General features: G+C 35.7%; 1 protein-coding gene across 1 annotated transcript; it reads left to right on the top strand.

The window, feature by feature from the left end:
- Nucleotides 1-6,634: 6,634 nt before the first annotated feature.
- Nucleotides 6,635-20,713, top strand: LOC129788053 (serine protease filzig). Its single transcript, XM_055824024.1, has 7 exons — nt 6,635-7,403; nt 16,099-16,261; nt 16,376-18,783; nt 18,844-19,030; nt 19,095-19,279; nt 19,340-19,575; nt 19,947-20,713. Exons 1-7 carry the CDS (start codon nt 7,322-7,324, stop codon nt 20,109-20,111), a joined length of 3,426 nt encoding a protein of 1,141 aa, XP_055679999.1. The 5' UTR covers nt 6,635-7,321; the 3' UTR covers nt 20,112-20,713.
- The last annotated feature ends 246 nt before the right edge of the window (nt 20,714-20,959 follow it).

Below are 20,959 nucleotides of genomic sequence, written 5' to 3'. Positions count from 1 at the left end.
CAAATATCCATATTTACCCAAATGCGTCAATATTTAACCATTTTAGAGGAACATATAAAGTTTAATAATAAAATAATAATTAAAAGAGAACTTGGCTCGTATTTTTCATGCAGAAAATTGTAAATTAATTTCCGTCTTTTAATATAAAAATTAATCCTTTGAATTAGCAATAAATTTTTCAATTTTTTTCCTTATAAAACTCACATTGAATAAACATTTAGATTGAGGTCACGTGAAGAACTTCTTTTCTTCTTTAATCCGTTCCTTTCTCAGTCAGAAGAAAAACTTTCGATTTTAGAATGAAAAAACATTCAAAAAATTAACCGCTCATCACAATTGCACCTGATTAAAATTTCTTTTCCTTGTCGTTAAAAATATATACATGAAGAAATGCTTGAGTGAATTTTAAATGTGCATATAAAATGTATGTAGATCATATTAATTATGCAAAATGTCTTTTTCAGGCTAAAGAAGATGTTTTAACCCACTATTCTGCAAAATAAAAAAAAACATAAACACGAAGACATTCATTTAAATTCATTTCACGCATAATTTCCACAATAAACAACAATATGGTTGTTGAATTTAAATATTAGCGTACAAAGCACTTTTATGAGTAGCTTGGGAGCTTAGGTGTTGAGCTGCAGGGAAGGAGAACCCTACTGTGATAACTTCTCTCTTTACTAATTTAGAGAATTTTTGTGTTATTCTTTGAAACAGAAATTCCGAAAGGAAAATTCTTGAAAAATTTTCTACTTTTTATGGTTTAAAGTACAAGAATTTGCGTTCTTCCTCTTTGGCCCGCGAATGAGAGGTTCCCCACCTGAGATTTAGAGTAACACTTTGAATTTCTTAAGATAATAGAGATGTTACATTCAAAAGAGAATTCACAAATCAATTCCATTTCTGTAAGACACACTCTTGACTCTTTTTTTTTTCTTTTTCTTCTTATTAACCATGCCTCATATCCAATTCTCTGTAAAACCCATCAGTATTGGAAAGCATGGCAAATTAGTCTGTGAATTTCATCAACAACAACCAATTTTTCTCTTGAGCCTCAATCGGAAGGTGAGAAATTTCTCATGTTAGTTTCTTCTTAAAGCAAAGAAAGAGTATTTTAGGGTCACAAAATAATTCTTTTTTGGGGTGAAATGCATCAATAAAGTCTTCAGTGTGAATCCTGACGTGAAGGGGATAATTAAAATTGAGAGGAGAGAGTTGATTTCTCCATAAATACCGCATCTTCAATCGTCCTCCAAATCATCCATTCGATTTTCAATCACAAAGAAGACAATTTTCAGCAAAATGATTTCAAACAAAGTTCTTTAGCTACATAGTTATATGTAGTATGAAATTATTGAGAAAATGCAAATGAGATGAGAAAATAATCATCTGAAATGGGATCTATTGGGTTTACAGATGGAATTTTTCTCCTTCACTGCAAGTGATGATAAATTACGTGGTAATCAACGTTTTAAATTACAGTGCGTAGGATGCACAAGAAGAAGAAAAAAATGAATGCAAGTAGATCGCCGCAGCAGGAACTAATTAAGATTAATGCAAAGAAATTTTTATCAAAACAATTTAAACGTTTTTTTTCGGAGCACCTTCCATATAATTATTATTACCATGTAATAATTTACACTCGAATTAACCTACACCATCCTAAGCTACGCGGTAATAAAACTCATAGCACAAATTTCCCATCGATGGGGGTACTTTACCAAACAACATACAAATCCACATATAACACAAAGCTCTGCTTTTTTCTCACATTATACGAAAGCAAAACCAAGCGAAACCATACGAGTTTAAACCATTAACTTCCCATAAGTAAGCACCTCTACCTTATGCGGCATCGTGTGGATCATTGTTAGATATTAATTTGATGTACGATGGAAACTAGAACAAGACATAGAAAAATTATAGTTTTGAGAAGAGAATTTCAAAAACTTGCTGTTTTCTTTTTCCTCATTTTTTTAACGCGCCAAAAAGACGCTCGCGGAAAAGCAAAACATGTGTGTGCAGACTTTTTTTGTGTGACATGGTGCCCTCTCAGAAATATTGTAATGTGACAAAAGTGAAAAGTTTCCGGAAATTCTTTCTCTTTTTCACTGCAAAATACACAAAAAAAACTTTTCCATCATCCCGCGCTGACATTCTACATTCTCTCACAATTGAGCGAGGACAAATATGTGAATTTCATGCAACGCATATTAATTTTAAGTGTCACAAACGCAAGAAAAAAAAGAAGAGTCAGCATTTTGCCATCAATTTACTCTCTCCTCATCAGAGCAAATACAAAATGTCACCTCTTTATCCCCCAAAGCACATAATAAAAGCAAGTGTAATGTAGGTAAGGAAATTGAAGGGAACTAATGAGCGTATCTCAAATAGAAAGCAATAGTTTCAGCATTCTATATTATATATCTTTGCTTGAGGTCTTTGGAGACACTGGTTGAGGCTTTATTTGTGGCTAAATTAGTTATTTAATTATTTTATCGTGATTTGCACGTTCTTTCGAAACTTTCATTGTTTTTAGAATATTTTATGTTAAACGAATATTGTAGTAAATCATATTGAATGATGATAGAAGTATTAACGACTGTGAGGTGTATATGTAGGAAAAGAATCGGTTGCAGTCTGTTCTCAGGTGTTTTTTATTACATAAGTAGCTACGTTGCGATCAATTTATGATCTTCATCAGGCTAATTGTATTGTGACACCTTTGTCAAAAGAAAATGCACTCATCCCATTGGCCGCAACTTGACGTCATGTCATCTGCTCCTCGACTTGGCGTTTTCTTTTTCTTGTGCAGTTCCTTCTGACTGTGTTATGTGCATTTTCTTAATTTTCTTTTGACAAAGGTGTCACAATACAATTAGCCTGATGAAGATCATAAATTGATCGCAACGTAGCTACTTATGTAATAAAAAACACCTGAGAACAGACTGCAACCGATTCTTTTCCTACACATATTGAATGATATTTGAGTGAAAATTGAGTTGAAATTGAATGAATGTGCAAAGCTTTGAAGGCTTCTCATTGATCATATTTTGGTTAATATGACATAATTTTATAAATTAATCAGAAAATGACTATTTTTGTGAATATTGCACCAAAATTGAGCCATTATTGAACTAGTTTTGGGCAATAATTGAACGATATTTTATGGTCTTTTAACATTACCAATTTTGAAGGAAATTAGACTATTTTAATAATTTCCTGATTGAATGGAATATTCTAAACTATTTATTTTTTTTTTAAAATTATCTTTCTCAATTTTTAATCAATCAATTTGGCTGAAGCTGTATTGACCAATAATTGACTCAATGGGAAGCTTTAGCTGATTGTTAAGGAGCTTTCCAAAATTATGTGAAAGGACCTCATGCGCAATACAAGGGCGAAGTACCTAATTGAAAGAAACGCAGAAAACAATTTTAACCCACCCAGTCTTGTAGGGAATCAAAAAAGGATAAAGAATCGCCAAAAATATTCACCAGTATCGACTGGGGTCACAGCGAAAAAAGGCAATAAAGTTTTGTAAAAATTCAAAAAAATTGGCCGCCATTCGCCATTTTGTCCCTTTCAATGCATGAAGCATATGTTTCAATGCTTCGTCATGAGCTTGTCGATGGGAGTTTGACATTTCATTCATTTTTTTTTTGGGAGAAAATAAAAAGAATTGCGTATTTTTTAGTTTAATTATCGTGGTAAATGTGTTTTACGTGTTGTTCGAGAGTGAATTTTATATCTGAATACCTGAAGGATGAATTCCCTCACAGCTTGTGACCGTCTCAGCGAGCACATCTCTCGTTACAAAACAAAGCAATCCAAAAACATTGGTCGTGGATCGTCTTGAAGATGGCTTTTTCACGAATTGAGAGATCATCTGCGCTGGAATCCTTTGCGTTTCACACCACCAAGACGGACAAGACAACAAAGAGGATGGATTGCTGGTTTTGTGATTCCCTGGATGTTGTCACGCAAAACCTTACGACGTTTCTTGGCACCACCTTTCCCAAGACCTTTTCCACGACCAATGATGTGCTCGCTGAGACGGTCACAAGCTGTCCGGGAATTCATCCTTCAGGTTCAGATATAAAAATCACTCTCGATCAACACGTAAAACACATTTACCACGATAATTAAACTAAAAAATAAGCAATTTTTTTTATTTTCTCCCAAAAAAATGAAATGTCAAACTGTCATTAACAAGCTCATATTGACGAAGCATTGAAACATATGCTTTATGCATTGAAATGAACAAAATGGCGAATGGCGGCTAATTTTTTTTGAATTTTTTCGAAACTTTATTGCGTTTTTTCTCTGTGACCCCAGTGGAAAATGGTGAATATTTTTGGCGATTCTTTATCCTTTTTTGATTCCCTACAAGACTGGGTAGGTTAAAATTGTTTTCTGCGTTTCCTTCAATTAGGTACTTCGCCCTTGTATTGCGCATAAGGTCCTTTAGGAAAAGTGATCATAAATTTTATTATTAGTGTGGGAAATTCGATATAACGAACACCTCCAACCAATTAGAGATAAAGAATATTTTTATTACCATAGGTTAGCAAAAGTTGCATGAACACACCGACGACGACACAGAAAAAAATCTTCCTCTTCCAATATTTTCACAATAAAAGGTACACACACGTGATGGGACTTTCGAGTGAACACCGTGTCAAGTTTGAAGATCAGCGTAGAGAGATAAATCTCAACATTTGACCTCACTTTTGGTGTCATTTGCGTTAAGTATTCTTTTCTCTTTGAGCACCTTTTTAGTGGTAAAACTCTCTGCGCTTCCTCCTTCATTTCGCCTCATAATCTCTTTCTAAACAGACTTTCCCCACACATTTTCCATTGTCCATTGATTCTTTTTTATTTTCCTTAAAATGCACCTCCAATGGGGGAAAAATTAATCATATACTTTGGAACAATGGATCATGATAAATTATCTCAGTTGACATTCACCTAATTCCAGTGAGGATTTTTCTTTGCTTTTGTAATACATTGAAAAGAATAAAAAATCGGTTTGTAATGTTTCCTATAGTTGAATGTGGTATAAGAATCTCTCTTTCCTCCATACTTTGACGCCCCCAAATTTAAAATCTCTATATTGATGCACTCTTCAGTGAGTTTTAAGATTGAAAGAGAGAGTTGAGAATGAATTAGATTAAAAATATTCCCAATAAGAATAGAATCGAAAAAATGAATCAATTCAATCACAAAAATTCAATTAGATATCAATGGGTTAATTTTTCTGACTTGATTATGTTTTAAAAAAAATCCGTTGGAACGATAAGAAAAAATAACAAAAAAGTAAAACTTTGAAAGAATGTTAAGAAAAGTCTGCATGTCCAAAAGAAACTTTTATGAATGAAAAGTAATTAATCTTTTGAATTAAGAATCTAAATCTCTTATCTATAAATCTCATGATCCACAAACATTCATAATAATGGAGGCTGTTCTTCACATGTAATTACCTCTACACAAGGTCTGTTCTCAATCGTCATTCTCTCAACGCACTTTACACGAAGATTTCTTCTCAATATTCCTCCCACTTGCACCTCCACTCCACCCCCACCTGATCCATCTGTGCAGGTAAAAATGCTTCCGATCCGAAACTTTTATGCATTTCATCTCGTTTCGGTTGCTTTTCCGCCATATCATGCTCCTCGTGTATACGATGTATCGCTCCTCTGCCACTGCATGGCTCAAACTACATAGGTAGGTATGTATATACATATAAAATGATGGCATCCAAAAGCAAACGAGCGAGCGAGAACGAAAAGATGCTGATGACGATGTTTGTGGTGTCTGTGAGTCGTGTCTTAATACATTGAATACCGCTATAAAGTGTACCAGTGGCCTAATTTCTCGAATAAAAAAAAAGAGCCAAGCTACACACATAGCACTTCTTGAAGAAGAAGTAAGTCGCGCGATTCCAATTGGATTAAAACAATAAGCTCACACACATAACCCGCAATTCTCTTGGCGCGTTCTGCATTTCTCATGCAGCCCACCACCTATTCATATATGTACGTATATATATAGCATTTGATTAATACTTCTCAATCATAATTTTGTGGTCAATTAATAATTGTATGTATTGTGCCCGCTGGCAGGTGTATACATTTTAAATTAGGAGAAATTCTTCATGAGAATTTAAAGCTCTTCTCATATCGAATTTAACTTGCATTGCGCCGTACAAAACTAGATGATCAAGATCAATGATCGAGGCGTGGTGTGAAGCCCTCAAACTCGATCGTGTGTGGACCAAACTCTTTCTGAGGGTCAAGAAGATGGTCAGAATTAGGTCAGATCGTGAGACTTGCTTTTGAAGCTTTCAAAGCTCCCTTTTTCCCACCTGAAGATCCTTTCCCGTTTCCCTATAAGAATTTATCAATGACAAACTTCCATTGAGGAATCTTCAAATTGGTCGTGAAAAAGAAGAAAATATTTGGTGTGTTGAAGTAAAAAAAGACAATCCAACAGGTGGCATGAACTTGAAAATAGAATTACCTTGACTCAACTTCACTGCCACTCAAGTATCTCCCTTCCCCATTCATCTGACTCTCTCTTGCACACATTTCTCCCAAAGACTTCTTCCCGCCGAAGAGACCCCGTTGATAGTCTCGCGCGAACATTGTTGAGCTCATTGCTGCTGCGTCTTCAGTTGGTCTCGAAAACCCATCGTGGATGGTTGTTTGTCTTTTGGAGTACCATACACAACCACACCACTTCATTCAAAAAAAAAAAAAGAAGAAGAAACCATCTCAATCCTCCTTATAGTGCTCGTTATTGTCTAATCTATTCCTAATCGAGGATTAAAGAAAAGAAAAAACCGCAAAAGAATTCATTGCAAAAAAAATCAAGTTTTGTGTGGAAGATGTTGGTGAAAAAGAAGAAAATTATGTGATTCCAAAGAGGCGAGAAAGATTGTAGAAAATCTTTGGAAGGAAAAAGAATCTTTGCAAACGAATAAGAAGTGCAATAATCCAGTTTAATCTTCAATACTCTTGGCAACATATTTTTTCCGCACCATTGCGAGCATTCTACGAAAGAGATTTTGCCCCAATTCGTGAGTGATGTTGGGTAGAAATTTATGTGTCATATTTTGGTGGACTCTATAGATGCTAATTTTGGAGTTGTTTTCTCTTCTCATAACATTCCTCTGTGTGCATATAGGGCAACTTCTTTGGCCAACATAGCTCTAAACACCTTCTAAGTTAAGAAATTGTTACTTTAAGAATTTTATTTATTTATTTTTTAAGTTTGTTCTGAAAGTGTTTTAATAAGAAAAAAAAAGTTATTCAAAATGTGGTTCTATAAATGGATTTTGATGACAATTCTTCTCAAGAATTCAATCAACGGATTAAGTACAGTCTCCAGTGATCGTGGTAAGATATTCCTTCACAAAATACTATTCATATAATAATATTTAGAACATGTTGCACCCATTAGAACCAGAATGAATACAAGACACACACACACACATACACACACACACGTCACGATCTTAATCTTTTGCACCCAGCTGGTGGGTTGAAGATGTTATAGAAGAAGAAAAAAAAATCATCATATAGCTCTGAATCTATAAGTAAATAATAAATTATGTCAAAACGGTAATACATTAGCATTCCTTGGAGCATAAAATTGTTGGAAGTTTGGCACACATTTTATTCATCATAAAACAATATAAATTCACAAGACAAGATGGAAGGTAGAGTGTTAAAGAAGCGATGAGATCAATAACGATGCACATCAGACAGCCGTGTTGGCACATGCCAAACATTTAGTGCGCGCTTTTCTTTATCGAAAAAAGTGTTATCTAATGCCATTGCATAAAATACAGTGGAGCCTCGTAGTGAAGCTTTAATTTACATGACACGAAAAAAAAATAAAAATCGGTCATTTATACCTATATTTATTAGACTTTATAAACTATAAATTATTAAATCCATTAAATAATATTTAGAGCACAAAGAATTAATCATTTGAGGGGCTTTCAACTTCTGTAAAAAGCAGAATATAAATTAAATCAAAGATTATTCGAGTTTTAGCAACTAATTACGTATTAGTTGTCATTTAAAATTGCAATAGATTCGTTATGATACGTGAAAAAGATATAATTTTATTGAACAGTAGCAAAAGGCATAATAGACTGTAAAAATTAAGCACAAACAGCAGGTCATTTAAAAATTCTACTTTTAACGACTATATCAACAATTTTCATATGAAGAATAAGATTTAGATCGCATAGACTAGAATATATTGAGCCAATATAGCATCTAACTTTATTTAATCAGCGAAACATAAACACAGAGGCGCCTGGTAATTTTCAAAAAATGATTTTCAGTGCGAAAGACATCAATAGTGGAGACGCCGGGTCACAAAACAATTCATTAACTTTTTTTTTCATTTTTTTTAAATTAGCAATTTTATACAATAAAAAAAAATATCATTCTGAACAGCTTTCAGTCAATTAAACTCCCCTTCGTTCTTCATACACAAATGAATAATATTTTCTATGAATAATTCTTTCTTTTGCTCTGTAGTAAATTATTGTTTTAGGCTCTACTGCGTGACTCCACTGTATTTCCGAAACTTTTTAAAAAAAAATAAGCCAAATTTTTTGGGGTTTTCCTATAAACTTTGTAAAAATCCATTCAAACGTAATCGTTAGCCATAAAGCAGTAAATTAATAAAAAAAAAAAGTAATCTTGAGAATATTAAAAATTTAAAAAAAATAAGTAGGTAGGTATAAAGATAATTTCTGCAGAGTGTTATAATAATATTTTCCCTTGTCTTTGATCTACATTTTCTCGTGAAAATGGCAACATAGATCGGCAATGAAAAGAGTTATGTGAAAAAAAACTAACACAGAAAGAAGAATAAATCCAATACGGAGTTCCCGATATGCTTCACGTGTTGAAGTCTCTCTCTACGGTGTGCTTAGAGAGGAGACGAAGACACGGAAGAAGGCCCCAAAGGGAAAATTTAGCATTGAAAAGGTGGTATCAAAATAAGTAAAAGTTTTAATGACAAACCGTTTCATTCACACGCAACCTGGGGTGGGAGAAAAGTATTTTTGGGGCTTCTGGGTTAATTATCTTGGCCCAATGTTGTACACAGAAATTGTGCAGAAAATTAGTGAAATTTCACTTCAATTAATGGGATGAAGAGGAGGTATAAGTCGAAGACCTTCTTCAAATATTCAATTCCGGTTGATCATTCGAGGAATTTATAAATGTACAATTATCTCTTCGTATCTCCTCTTCTTGCCACACTGTGCGGTAGGCGCGAGCGCGCGCATTTCAATTTCGATGAGACCGTAAAATGAAATTCACCACAATCATGTGCTTGATTTATTTCTAGGACACTGACTTGCTTATTAAATTTTTGTGTTGGATTAATAGAATCGCCATAGCTTCATTGTGATTTCAATTGGCCTCATTTCAATTCACTTTTCATCATTACAATTTTTTTCCTTCTTATTACTTCTTACACCATATAAGATCAATGATCTCTATTCACAGCCGCGTACTGACCAACACACTCCGGTAATATAGAAACCACGCATCTGTAAGAGATGCTGAAGTAGATTTTTATTGAGATTTATTCACATTTGCAACACTTGATTCATATTTTTTAGAATAAAATATTGTTAATAAAAGAATTTCATTAAGAAAAATTTAATATTTAGTTCTTCGAAATTCAATCAAGATCGTTAGAGAAATTAAAAGATTTAAATGCCACAGAAGACAAGAAAACAGTAATTCTTTTCTTTATGAGTTTTTCTGTCATAATCATAAATATAAATAAAAACAAATCTTTTAATTAATTTATAGTGTCTTACTAGAATATCGATTAAGAATTAATTTAGAATCTTCTCAATGAGAAATCATCTCAAAGAATCTCTATAAATCACAACTAATAAATTCAATGATTACTTTCACAACATATATATCCATAATGTTGCTCATAATTCTTTCAACGAAAAAAAAATAAAGAAAAACAACGCACATTGATGGGGCAACAAAAAATGCATTAAAGCGGTTAAGAAGAGACAAATTGTTGGGAGAGAGAGAGAAACTATCGCGCATCATAAATGGATCTTTTGCAATAATTTCAAGTAATATATGAGAACGGAACATTTCTCTGATTCCGTTAAATTGTATTAGCGTAGTGGAAAAAAAATTTTATAGTATGTCCACATTGGTTGCTTCTTCATCATCTCGTCCAACGAGAATTTCTTTGCAATGAACATTCTTGAAGGTAGTTTGTGTTTTCTTGCGCCCAGTCGTGTGGTCTTTTTCGATTTCTACTACAGGTTATGTACACAAACTAAGAAAAAAAAATTAACAGGTGGATAAGAAGGAATCTTATGTTCAATCTTCAAGTAATATTTTGCAATAAACCATTACAGGGGAGGGCGAAGGGGGCTAGGTAGTATGTTGCAAATGAGCACAGAATGAAATATTTTCAAGTTCAAGATCTTATTTGTACGCACCATAGCTCTTTTCACTCTGGCTACTGTTTGATGATGAGGTTGAGGGCATAAATTGCCTTACTAATCCGTTCTCTTCATCGCTCGATCATCATTCCCCCGAGCTTTGTATGTGCGGTGTGTATGCTGCCTTATGCTGCTGATAAATGCACATACTGATAGGCTGATGCGGGGAGATAATGTTTGCGAAAGTGCGGTATTTTGCCATTATATTGGAAATTATGCAACAATTTCTCTGGCGCAATCTCTTTTCCTGCTTCATTGACTCCCAAAGAGTGCACACAGGCTACACCCAGAGCCATTGACTTTTTCTCCTCATCGTCTCACACCAATTGAATTTCGTCATTTTACTTTCGTCCAAATAGCTTCTCTTCGCGCTACTCTCAATCATCAATCGCCGGAAGGCCACGTGGGTGATAGCATAACAGAGATCACGCGCCAATTTCCACGGGGAGGAAGGTGGATTTTCCCAAAGACAATAATTTCATGAAAATTCCCTCACTATTGAATTGCCCCGTTAAGTATCGGTAGATTTTTTTTCTTCTCACACCTCTTCCACCATGCGCGTATGATAATGAATTCACCACGAATGTTGCGCGGAGTCCTCAATAAGCCGCGCCATGGTATCAAGAGTCAAGCACACGTCACCTGTGCTGGAGGTATAAAAGAGATCAAACATAAATATTCTTCTTGAATGAATTCTCTTGTAAGAATTATAATTTTCGGCAAAATAGTACAACTGGGTGCTAAAAAGTCTAGCAAGTTTTTTTTTTGTCTCTTACAACTCTGCCTAATTAAATAAAGTGGCAGATGAATGGACAGGAAGCACGAGCAATCGGAAATGGACCTCAATTCTCTCTTTTTTGCCAAAACTGTTCTTGAATTACATTCTTGACAGCATCAGTGTTTTATAATTTCTCAATCAAATATTTCTGATGGCTCATTCCTTTTTTATGCTTCCACTGTCTTATCTCAAAAAGACGGCAATTAGCAAGTTGTTGCATATTCAATGAAAGTGGAACGATGTAATGTCTTAATTTGATTGAGGGAAAAAAATTCATTAATGTTTTTTGCTTATTATTGGAAAGAAGCCATTTCCTCCATTATGATCAGCGCACTTTATTGAATGTGCAGAAAATTAAGTCATAGAGCAGTTAGAAGGAAAAAAAATTCAGCCACTCTCTATGAATCAATTTCTTTTGATTTCCGTGTAATCTTTACTGAAATCTCATTGATTGACCGCCACGGGATGTCCAATCAATGATGAAGAATTTTAAATTCAATAATTTCGAAATTTTGTCAAAGATTTTCCCAATCAAATTCGATTAATGTTTTATGTTTCCGCGACAAGCACAAGTTGTAATTTGGTTAGATATTGTTGATTTAGAGTTGAGATTAAATTGATTTTATAATTTAATTTAAATTTAATAACGTTAAGTTAGGCTTTACTGACTTTATTTTTACAGATGGCACAAATCGCACAAATTAATTTAAAAAAAAAAAAAACCTTTAAATTCCTCAATCGTTGAAATATCTTATTTAACAAAATTGTTCTACGATTTCTAAAGTCTGATGATGAAGCAACTCATTCTAGATTTGGGAACGTCGCCATTATAGGCTGCCATCTTTTTTAAAGCAGCGTAGAGAACATAACCACACATTTTAGATTATTTAAAAATTTAAATTCTGTGTTTTGTGTAACGTTTCCTCAAGCTTTAGCGTTTCCTAACCGTCTTCAGGCTAAAACCAAATTATACGATTATGGTAATCCGATTCAAACTATTTTCGTTCGATTTAACAAAGTGGTATGCGACTTACCTAAGTTTTAATTCTATTAGCCTTTTTTGCGGGTCCTATCGTACCTACAAAACCTTCAAATCTGAATGAAAAACTCAACAAAAAGCTTTTAAAACATAAACATCCAGAAAACACTTTCTTTGGTGAAATAACATTTTATTAGCAAAAAGAACTTCACCTCAAGGTAGTTCCCATGCTGCCCAAAATAATTTTTCATTTCAGCCCAAGCAGTTGTAAAGTTAAGAAAAAAATCTAATGTGAGAACACTTTAATTGTTTCACTGTCCATGAATTCTTAAAGCTCATCCGGAGGAGTTAAAAATTTCTTTTTCAAACCATTGAAAACATACGTTAGAAACTCTTGTTTGAGATTTCTATTTATGACCTCATCCGCGGCCAATTTTTCACTTTCAACCACAATGTACCATCAATGGGAGACACGTGTTGGAAGTTTACTTATTCTTGGGTGCCATGATCAATTTTTACAAAAGATTTCCCCACCCACAATGACTCCTCAACTCCGTATGCTCTTTGCATGTGATGTTTGGTGCATTGTTGAGGTATTGCATCAACTGTCTCGCGCGCCGAGATTTTCTTCCGTTGCTGGATGCGCGTGTTCTTCAGACAAACTTCAAGCCGGTTTACTGGATGAAAAATCATTGAGAAATCTTCGTGGTTGTATTGTCAATCTTCATCGGAATCACCGGACCACACATCTCTCGCTCGCGCTCATCTCAAGATCGCGACACAGTGACTCGGCGCGAAGAAGTGCTAAAGAGAGAAAGACATGCAAAGTATCTCTTCCAGTGTGTGCAATCAATTCATTCCCGTTATGTCCTGAATTCTTAAGTAGCAGCCAGTATAAACTGGGACACCAACATATGCCCCCTCCTCTCCCCTTCCTCCGGAACGCATAGCAAAAGACATTGGATTGAAGACAATACACGATGGACGTTGAATTCTTGCACTCTTGTTGTGCACCAAAAATTCCCGGCCACTTTCTTTTATCACTGCCTCATAAATTTTCTTTACATACCTACATATATAGCCTAAAGCTCTGCGCAAGATATCTTGCAGTAGTTAGAAGAGCTCATATAAAAGATATATAGAATAGATGCCTTTTAGAGCCAAAGAGTCTGCTGGGTTGATATTAATCGAACATCTAAGGAACTTCTTAAGAAAGAGAAAAAGAAGATTTGCTGAGAGAAATGTTGCCGCAAAGGAGAATAAAGAAGCCAATTGAAATTGCATTTTTATGCCATCACAAGTAGCAAATAAATACCACTGATGAGGTATTTGAAAATAACAAGACACCGTGTGAGGAACGTGCGCCACAAATTCCAATTTAATTTCAATTCCCCATTCTTTCTCTTACAAGAAAAAAAAAAAAGACTTGGACACCTTCAGAGACTGTGTCACCGAAAATTGTCAATATTGTCTCAAGATGAAAGTCGTGAAAGAAATTTGGTTTTGTGTAAATTTCGCAATTGGCTAAACAACTTTTCAATTGTTCCGGAAGTGTTCTGTGTGTGTGCCAACAACGTACAACAAGCCTTTTTGCTTAGTCATACTCTTTATTTATTGATACAATGCTAATATTTCTCTATTTTAAGCTCTATTTATATTTAATGTGTTCTCATGAATATTAAAGAGTTAATAAAAGACTTTAAGATGGAGAAAAGCTTTTAGAAAAATTGTTTTTTATGAATGGGATTCTTTAATTCTTTGAAAATATTACTAATTGCTCTCAACTTTTGAATCTCAAAATGTTTTAAATACTTTTTTCTAAGACCTTATGAACATTAGAGGAAAGCATAGAATATTAAAGAAAAACGAAAAATGTTTTTCTTGTAAAAATAAATAGAACAACCGTTTTTCCATCTTATGTGCCATTTGAATCTTTTTATTTATCCAGTAATTTTAATTTAATTTTAAAGAACTTCTATTTTCTTTTAATATTCTTTAATCTTTTAGAATTTTTCGCCCATAAATTCAGTGAGACTTTCCACAAGATTTTCTTGAGTTCATGCGAGTAGTGTTAGAAAACAAATTAAGAGAAAAAGAAATTAAATTTGAGTGTTGAATCTCTATTCAAGAGCAACCAATTGAATTTAGGCTATTTTAGATTCTGTTCATATAAAATATTCGTTGTCTTACATTTTTTTAACGCCGCCTTTAGTTAAAACTCACGGCTACATTAGGTATTTTGTAGTACAGATAAGTTAAAAATTGAGTCACCATAAGGTGAAGACTGAGTCTACATTAGTTAAAAATTTAGTCTACTTTAGTCAAAGGCTGAGTCTAATTGAGAAAAGAATAGAGTCGCAAAAAGGGGAATTGAGTCTCAAACCATCTTTTTCTGCGTCACAATAAGGTAAATTTGCGTCAACATTAGTTTTAACCATTGAATTTATATAAAATACAAAATATTCCTTGAATATCTTTAAGATTCTCTTCAAAGAAGTCATCATTTGTCTTAAAAAAATTGAAGCAGAAAAATAGGCTAAAAATCCCCTTTGTTCCAAAGTGTTAAATAAAAAGTAAACTGTGTTGTTCACTTTCTCACAATGAGAAGAAAATTTAGTAGATAAGACATTTACAGAAAATTCCAGCATGCACATGCTTTGCGAACAAGCAAATTCAGCACTTTATGCAGATAAAGCGATAAAGATCGAATTTCTCTAAATTCAACTTTCATTTAGGAGAGAAAGAAAAATCGACAGAGGAGTCATTAGGGGGGCTATTTAGTCAAAGTCTTTAGCTGTAAGAAGATGATTCTCTCGCGATAGCAAAAAACATAGCTAAACCGCGTGTACCAAATTAAACTCTGATTAATTACCTTTTAATTGCAACATGGCTATAAATCTTTTCGTTTGATTTAATTTCACTGCTGAAACATCATCGTGCGGAGTCTCTCTCTCCTAAAATTCAACTCTATATGAGGCATCTACCAACAACGTGATTCAAAGAGGCGTCACTTTATTGCATTTAATGTTAGAGACATGGTGCAATAAAATGATGGGAGAAATTGGATGTTTTAACGTGGAAAAAAATCTCAAATTAGACATATTTTCAAGAGAATCAATTTCCTCACCAAGACAAATTGCTACAGATTGAGGGAAAAATGTGGCACATCAATGGAATTCCTTTTGCAACATCTCTTCACCTCCCAGTCTTGCCCTCGAGCTACTTGCGCGCCAACTTCTTGCGAAGTTTAGCGCAAGAAAACATATCAAAGCGCAAAAATTTTTGCACAAAAGAAGAGAAAATATTATATAGAGACAAAATAAGATGGTATGTAATTGGTTAATTAGGCAAAATTTGGAGGTTGATGGTGGCCACCAAAAAAACAGCCCGAAAGAAGAAAAAAAATTAACAACCAAAGCTGAATGAGTTCAAATTAACTCCTGAACTTTCTTTAATCATTCATTGCTATTCAAGATAGATTGGGGATTTTCTTTTCATGATGAGAATGAATTTAGAAGTGTACAATTTGTGAATTAGAGATTTTGTGCGCGCCAGAGAAGCTTTATTGAACACCCGCACGCGAAATTGAAGAACAAGCGCGGATTTGAAGAAGAAGAGAAAAAACGCGCAAAAAGGGAAATAAATTGACCATGTTTGTGGGTCAGAATCAGAAGTCAATGAGGCACGAACTTGGTGTACCATGAGAGAAGATCGTGACTCAGTTGCCAATGGGGAGCGAAGAAAAGTTGCTGAGAGAGAGTCTTGCGGAGCTGTGCAAATTGTCTTTTCACTGAAAACTTCTTTTTTCTTGTCATTTTGCAGAATCGAGAAAATTGTTCGGAGGCTACAGAATCACACCGAAATTCTGCAAACCATCCAAGTCACTGCCCAAAGATGATATTCGAGCTCATGGTCCCACGATCTGCATGTTCAACCATGAGTGCACACAGCGACAGGGACAAGTTGTTGGTGCCTGCATGGACGGGTGAGTTGATCGAGTTGTAAGATCTTTTCGCTTCTCTTTTAAGAATTGATGTTTGTATATAATATCAAAGGTTTCCACAAACCATCTCAACTTTCTCCTCCCATTCACATCCAGATTTCTCTTCGGCACATGCTGTCAACTCCAGGGAAGCGTAGACTCCCCCCTGACGCCACCAACAGACGAACTCGACGATCGACCCATTACAAATCAAGCAATATCGCAATCATACGAAACCTATGGGAATCACATTCTTCCCGGGAATGCCCCATACAATGAGATTAAAATTCAGGATAGACCTGCAACGACACCAGATAGTGCCCAAAAATTCACAAGTCACTACTATGTGAACAATGAAGCTGTTGTTGTGTCATCCCCCTCATCAGTGCACAAAGCATCCACCTATATGCCCATGACATCGAGTTCAACACCACCCCCGCAGGCTTCAACGAAAATCGGAGATATCTACCTGCCCATGGACTCAAGTCCGAGTCACTACAGTTCCGAAATCCCCACAAGACTCTCATCACCATTCAGCTCAACTGAGCCAACCACCCAGGAATATTTATCTGCAAGTCAGATGAATTACGTCACAAACAGCCTCCTGGACAACAACTTCAACACACACTTCACGCACAGCGATATAACACATCCAGGAGCTGATGCAGATCTTCTGGGTGACGATGATGCGGGCTACGCAAGACCCAGCGACTTCACATCCGCCGGCACATTTATCTCATCCCCAACACCAAAACCATCCACAAAGAATACACCCCCTAAACCAGAATTCAAACCCAAACCAAAGCCAACGACAGCAAGTCCCAATAAATACGTCCTGGTTCACACAATATCCAATGATAAACCGAGCGCAAAGCCAACAATTGGAGAGAATGATATAGAGTCAATTGAATCAATAATTCTAATGTTGAATGAAACAAACACAGGGCCACAGTACAATGCTGCTTCGACTCCGGAGGATCGTGAAACAACCTTCTACACCACGAGATATCCTGGTTACAATTACACTGATATTAATACGGATAAATACGGACCAACAAGTTTCTATGTAACGACGAAATTCCCAACATCTACGGGGAAGCCAAATCAAGCACAGAAAACAAAGAAGCCAGCAACGAAGAAACCACCATCTACGAGCTATGTCTCCAGCACGGTTGCCGTAACACCACGACCAGGTGCAACGACAACGAAGAAGGGCACAAAGCGCCCAAGCGGGGGCACGAAAGTTACACAGAAACCTCCATCAACAAGCTACGTTTACTCATCGCAGCCAACAAAGAGACCCACAAGCGTCACAGTGTCTACGAGTCCACAGAAATTCCAAACATCACCACCTCCACTCCTTTCCAGCACTACACCAACGGTCATCGTCTTGAGTCCCTTTGATCCCTCAAGTTCAACACTTCCACCAGAGCAGATCATTCAATCGAAGCCAATTGAACAGGAGTTCTACAATGAAGATGATACAGGATATGGTCAAGTTTCTGTTACCCAGAGACCTTCTCCTACTGTTGTGATTACCCCAAAACCCGCTCTTGGATCCTCCCCCTGGCCACAGCAGTCTCGTCCCACTAAACCTCCGAGTACATCATACGTTTATAGTCCTGTTGTAACCAAGAGACCAATTCAGCAGGCAACACCACCGTATGGGCCATCAAGTACATTCAGTTCCAACTACTACAGACCTCAGTATGAGCAAACTGTCTCCTCAACGGCCATTTACACAGCTGAAGAATCCGATGGGATCTATAACTACATTCAAACACAAACTGATTACAACAATAATGCCGTCTATGCTGGTTCAACTCTTCCATACCCAGAAATTTCAACCATCAAAGAAGATTACTTAACACCACAAGATGATTTGGTCAATTTCCCTCCTGTTAGAAATCCCAATTTAAATACTTCCCTAAATTATCCAGGAGCTGAAGAAGAGGAAGAAGTCGTTACACCAACATTCCTTGAAGATCAGAAATTCAAGGATAAAATGGATCTTCTTGTAAGCAAAATTGTTGCATCGTTGCAATCGAATTTTGATAGTTTGGCTGATGTTGTGCTCGAAAGGAATACAACAAATGTAATTCAGAAGCGTCCAACGGCTAAACCCGGAGTTGCTACGTCAAAACCACCAACGAGGAAACCAACACCTAAACCACCACAGAGAACAACTGTGCCGCCGTTGGGTGTTACATCGCGCCGGCCACCAACGAAACCTGCAGCTACTGGAGCTACACGGCCGGGTGTAACAACGAGAAAACCCACAGCTAGGCCGGGGCAGATTACCAGTAGTCGCCCAACTAGGAAGCCAACAACCACACTGCTAACAACCCGAAGACCAACGCAGAAGGTAACAACAACAGTGAGACCTACAACACGGCCAACGAAGCGAATCAAGACTACAACTGTACTATCCACTACAAATGCTGAAGACTATGACACTGAAGATGTTGGTGAGGAGCAAGATGGTGAAACATCAACACCTGTGACTGATGATGATGGGAGGATCCGTAAGTTTGAAACTTTCTAAAAGTTTCATCTAATTAAAAACATTTTTTTTTGTATTCCAGGATGCGGTATCCGACCCCACGTCAAGAGCGCGAGGATTGTAGGTGGGAAGAGTGCTCACTTTGGTGAATTCCCATGGCAAGTACTCGTCCGGGAATCAACATGGTTGGGATTGTTCACGAAAAACAAATGCGGTGGTGTCTTAATCTCCAACAGCTACGTGATAACAGCTGCTCATTGTCAACCAGGGTAAGCAACTTATGAGAATTCTTTCTCAATGAAAATCTTAACAAATTAAATGTCTTTTCGGCAGATTCTTGGCATCCCTTGTGGCTGTTTTTGGGGAATACGACATTTCCGGCGAAGTGGAATCTAAACGTTCTGTAACGAAGAATGTTAAGAGAGTAATTGTCCATCGGCAGTACGATGCTGCTACTTTCGAAAACGATTTGGCTATTCTTGAACTTGAGAGCCCTATTCACTACGACACCCATATAGGTAAGAATTATGAATTAAGATTTCTTTAAGCAGAAATTAAGAAAATTATTTGCTTTGCAGTGCCAGTTTGTATGCCGCCGGATAATGCAGATTTTACGGGAAGAATGGCAACGGTTACAGGCTGGGGTAGATTAAAGTATGGCGGTGGTGTTCCGTCTGTTCTTCAGGAAGTTCACGTTCCCATCATTGATAACAGTGTGTGCCAGGAAATGTTCCAAACTGCTGGACACAATAAGAAAATCCTCAAATCCTTCCTCTGTGCTGGCTATGCCAATGGGCAGAAGGATTCGTGTGAAGTAAGTTCAATAAAAATCAATTATTAATATTTTAAATCATAGATTTTCTATTGAAGATTGACAGCTTTAAGCGATCATAAAACCAGATCTTAAAAAATCGTGATTATTTAATTTTAGGCTGAGGATCACAAGATCATTGAAAGCTGAAGATCGCGAGATCGCACGATATTTTAATATTAAATGATTAAAATATCTTCCGCTCATCCCAAGCTTCTTGATCATATAATTTTTAACAAAAAACAAAGAGATCGTTAATTTAAAACAAAAAGATCGCATAATTTCAAACTAAAGATCGCAAGATCGCATAAAAATCACATTTACAACGACTTTTCATCTCAAATTTAAATTAATTTTATTTATTTGATTTTCAGGGTGACAGTGGAGGTCCTCTTGTTCTTCAACGGCCAGACGGACGGTGGGAATTGGCAGGAACTGTCTCTCATGGAATTAAATGTGCAGCCCCCTACCTTCCTGGTGTGTACATGCGAACAACCTTCTATAAACCCTGGCTTCAGAGTGTCACAGGAGTTCACTGAGAAGAAGCACAAATTCCGTCAGCAAAAAACAAAATTGATTTAGTAACAAAAATTTGACAAAAATCACCTTTAAAAAAAACTCCAATGTGTTAAATGTACAAGATCTGCCTCTCTTGAGAAAGAAAAATTCCTCTCAATTTTATTATTAGACGATGATCATTGAAATAATATTTTTCATGTGGAATTAATTGATATATCTTAACACATTTTCCGATTAAAAGTCGTCTTGAGAATCTCCCGTATTCTCAATCGATATGAAAATCAATGGAGTTGAGTAGTTAAATAGGAAGGAAACTCGCCTTTATTTAATTTTTAATGAGAAAAAAGTATAAATTCGGTAATTTATTTATTTTGTATTGTTGAACAAAAAAATGAATTGTGATGAATGTGAGGAATTGAGGAAAATTCTTTCTCTCTCTTTTCTTCCTATATTAAAAAAAAAAAGAAAAATGATGAAATTGTGTATGAAAAGTGTGTAAAAGTGTGTATTATTTTGTAATTTAGTCCTTTAGACTTATTTATTGTTATAAAAGAAACATTGTTAAATTATTTATTTTGTACATCATAGAGAAAATAAACTGTATTTATGTTTATGATTAAAATCTATAATTTAAAATCTATATTTTACCTCGAAAATTCCTCCTAAATCTCCCCCCAAAGCAACTGAATGGAAAATTCTTTTTATTTAAGAGAAATCATTTTGTGGCGCGCCTGTAAGTAGATTTTTAAGTAGATGAGACCTTTCCCATGCAACTCTACACCTTTTCTTCTGCCAAGCCCACAATTCGTGCTTGAAGAAATTGATTTTGCCATTTATAATTGCTTCTGGGAAAATTTTTGCGTTCCCA

This window comes from Lutzomyia longipalpis, chromosome 1 (assembly GCF_024334085.1).
Source record: "Lutzomyia longipalpis isolate SR_M1_2022 chromosome 1, ASM2433408v1".
NCBI lineage: Eukaryota > Metazoa > Arthropoda > Insecta > Diptera > Psychodidae > Lutzomyia > Lutzomyia longipalpis.
The sequence above is the reverse complement of the archived record's forward strand: the minus strand, read 5'-3'. Positions and strand labels throughout refer to the sequence as shown.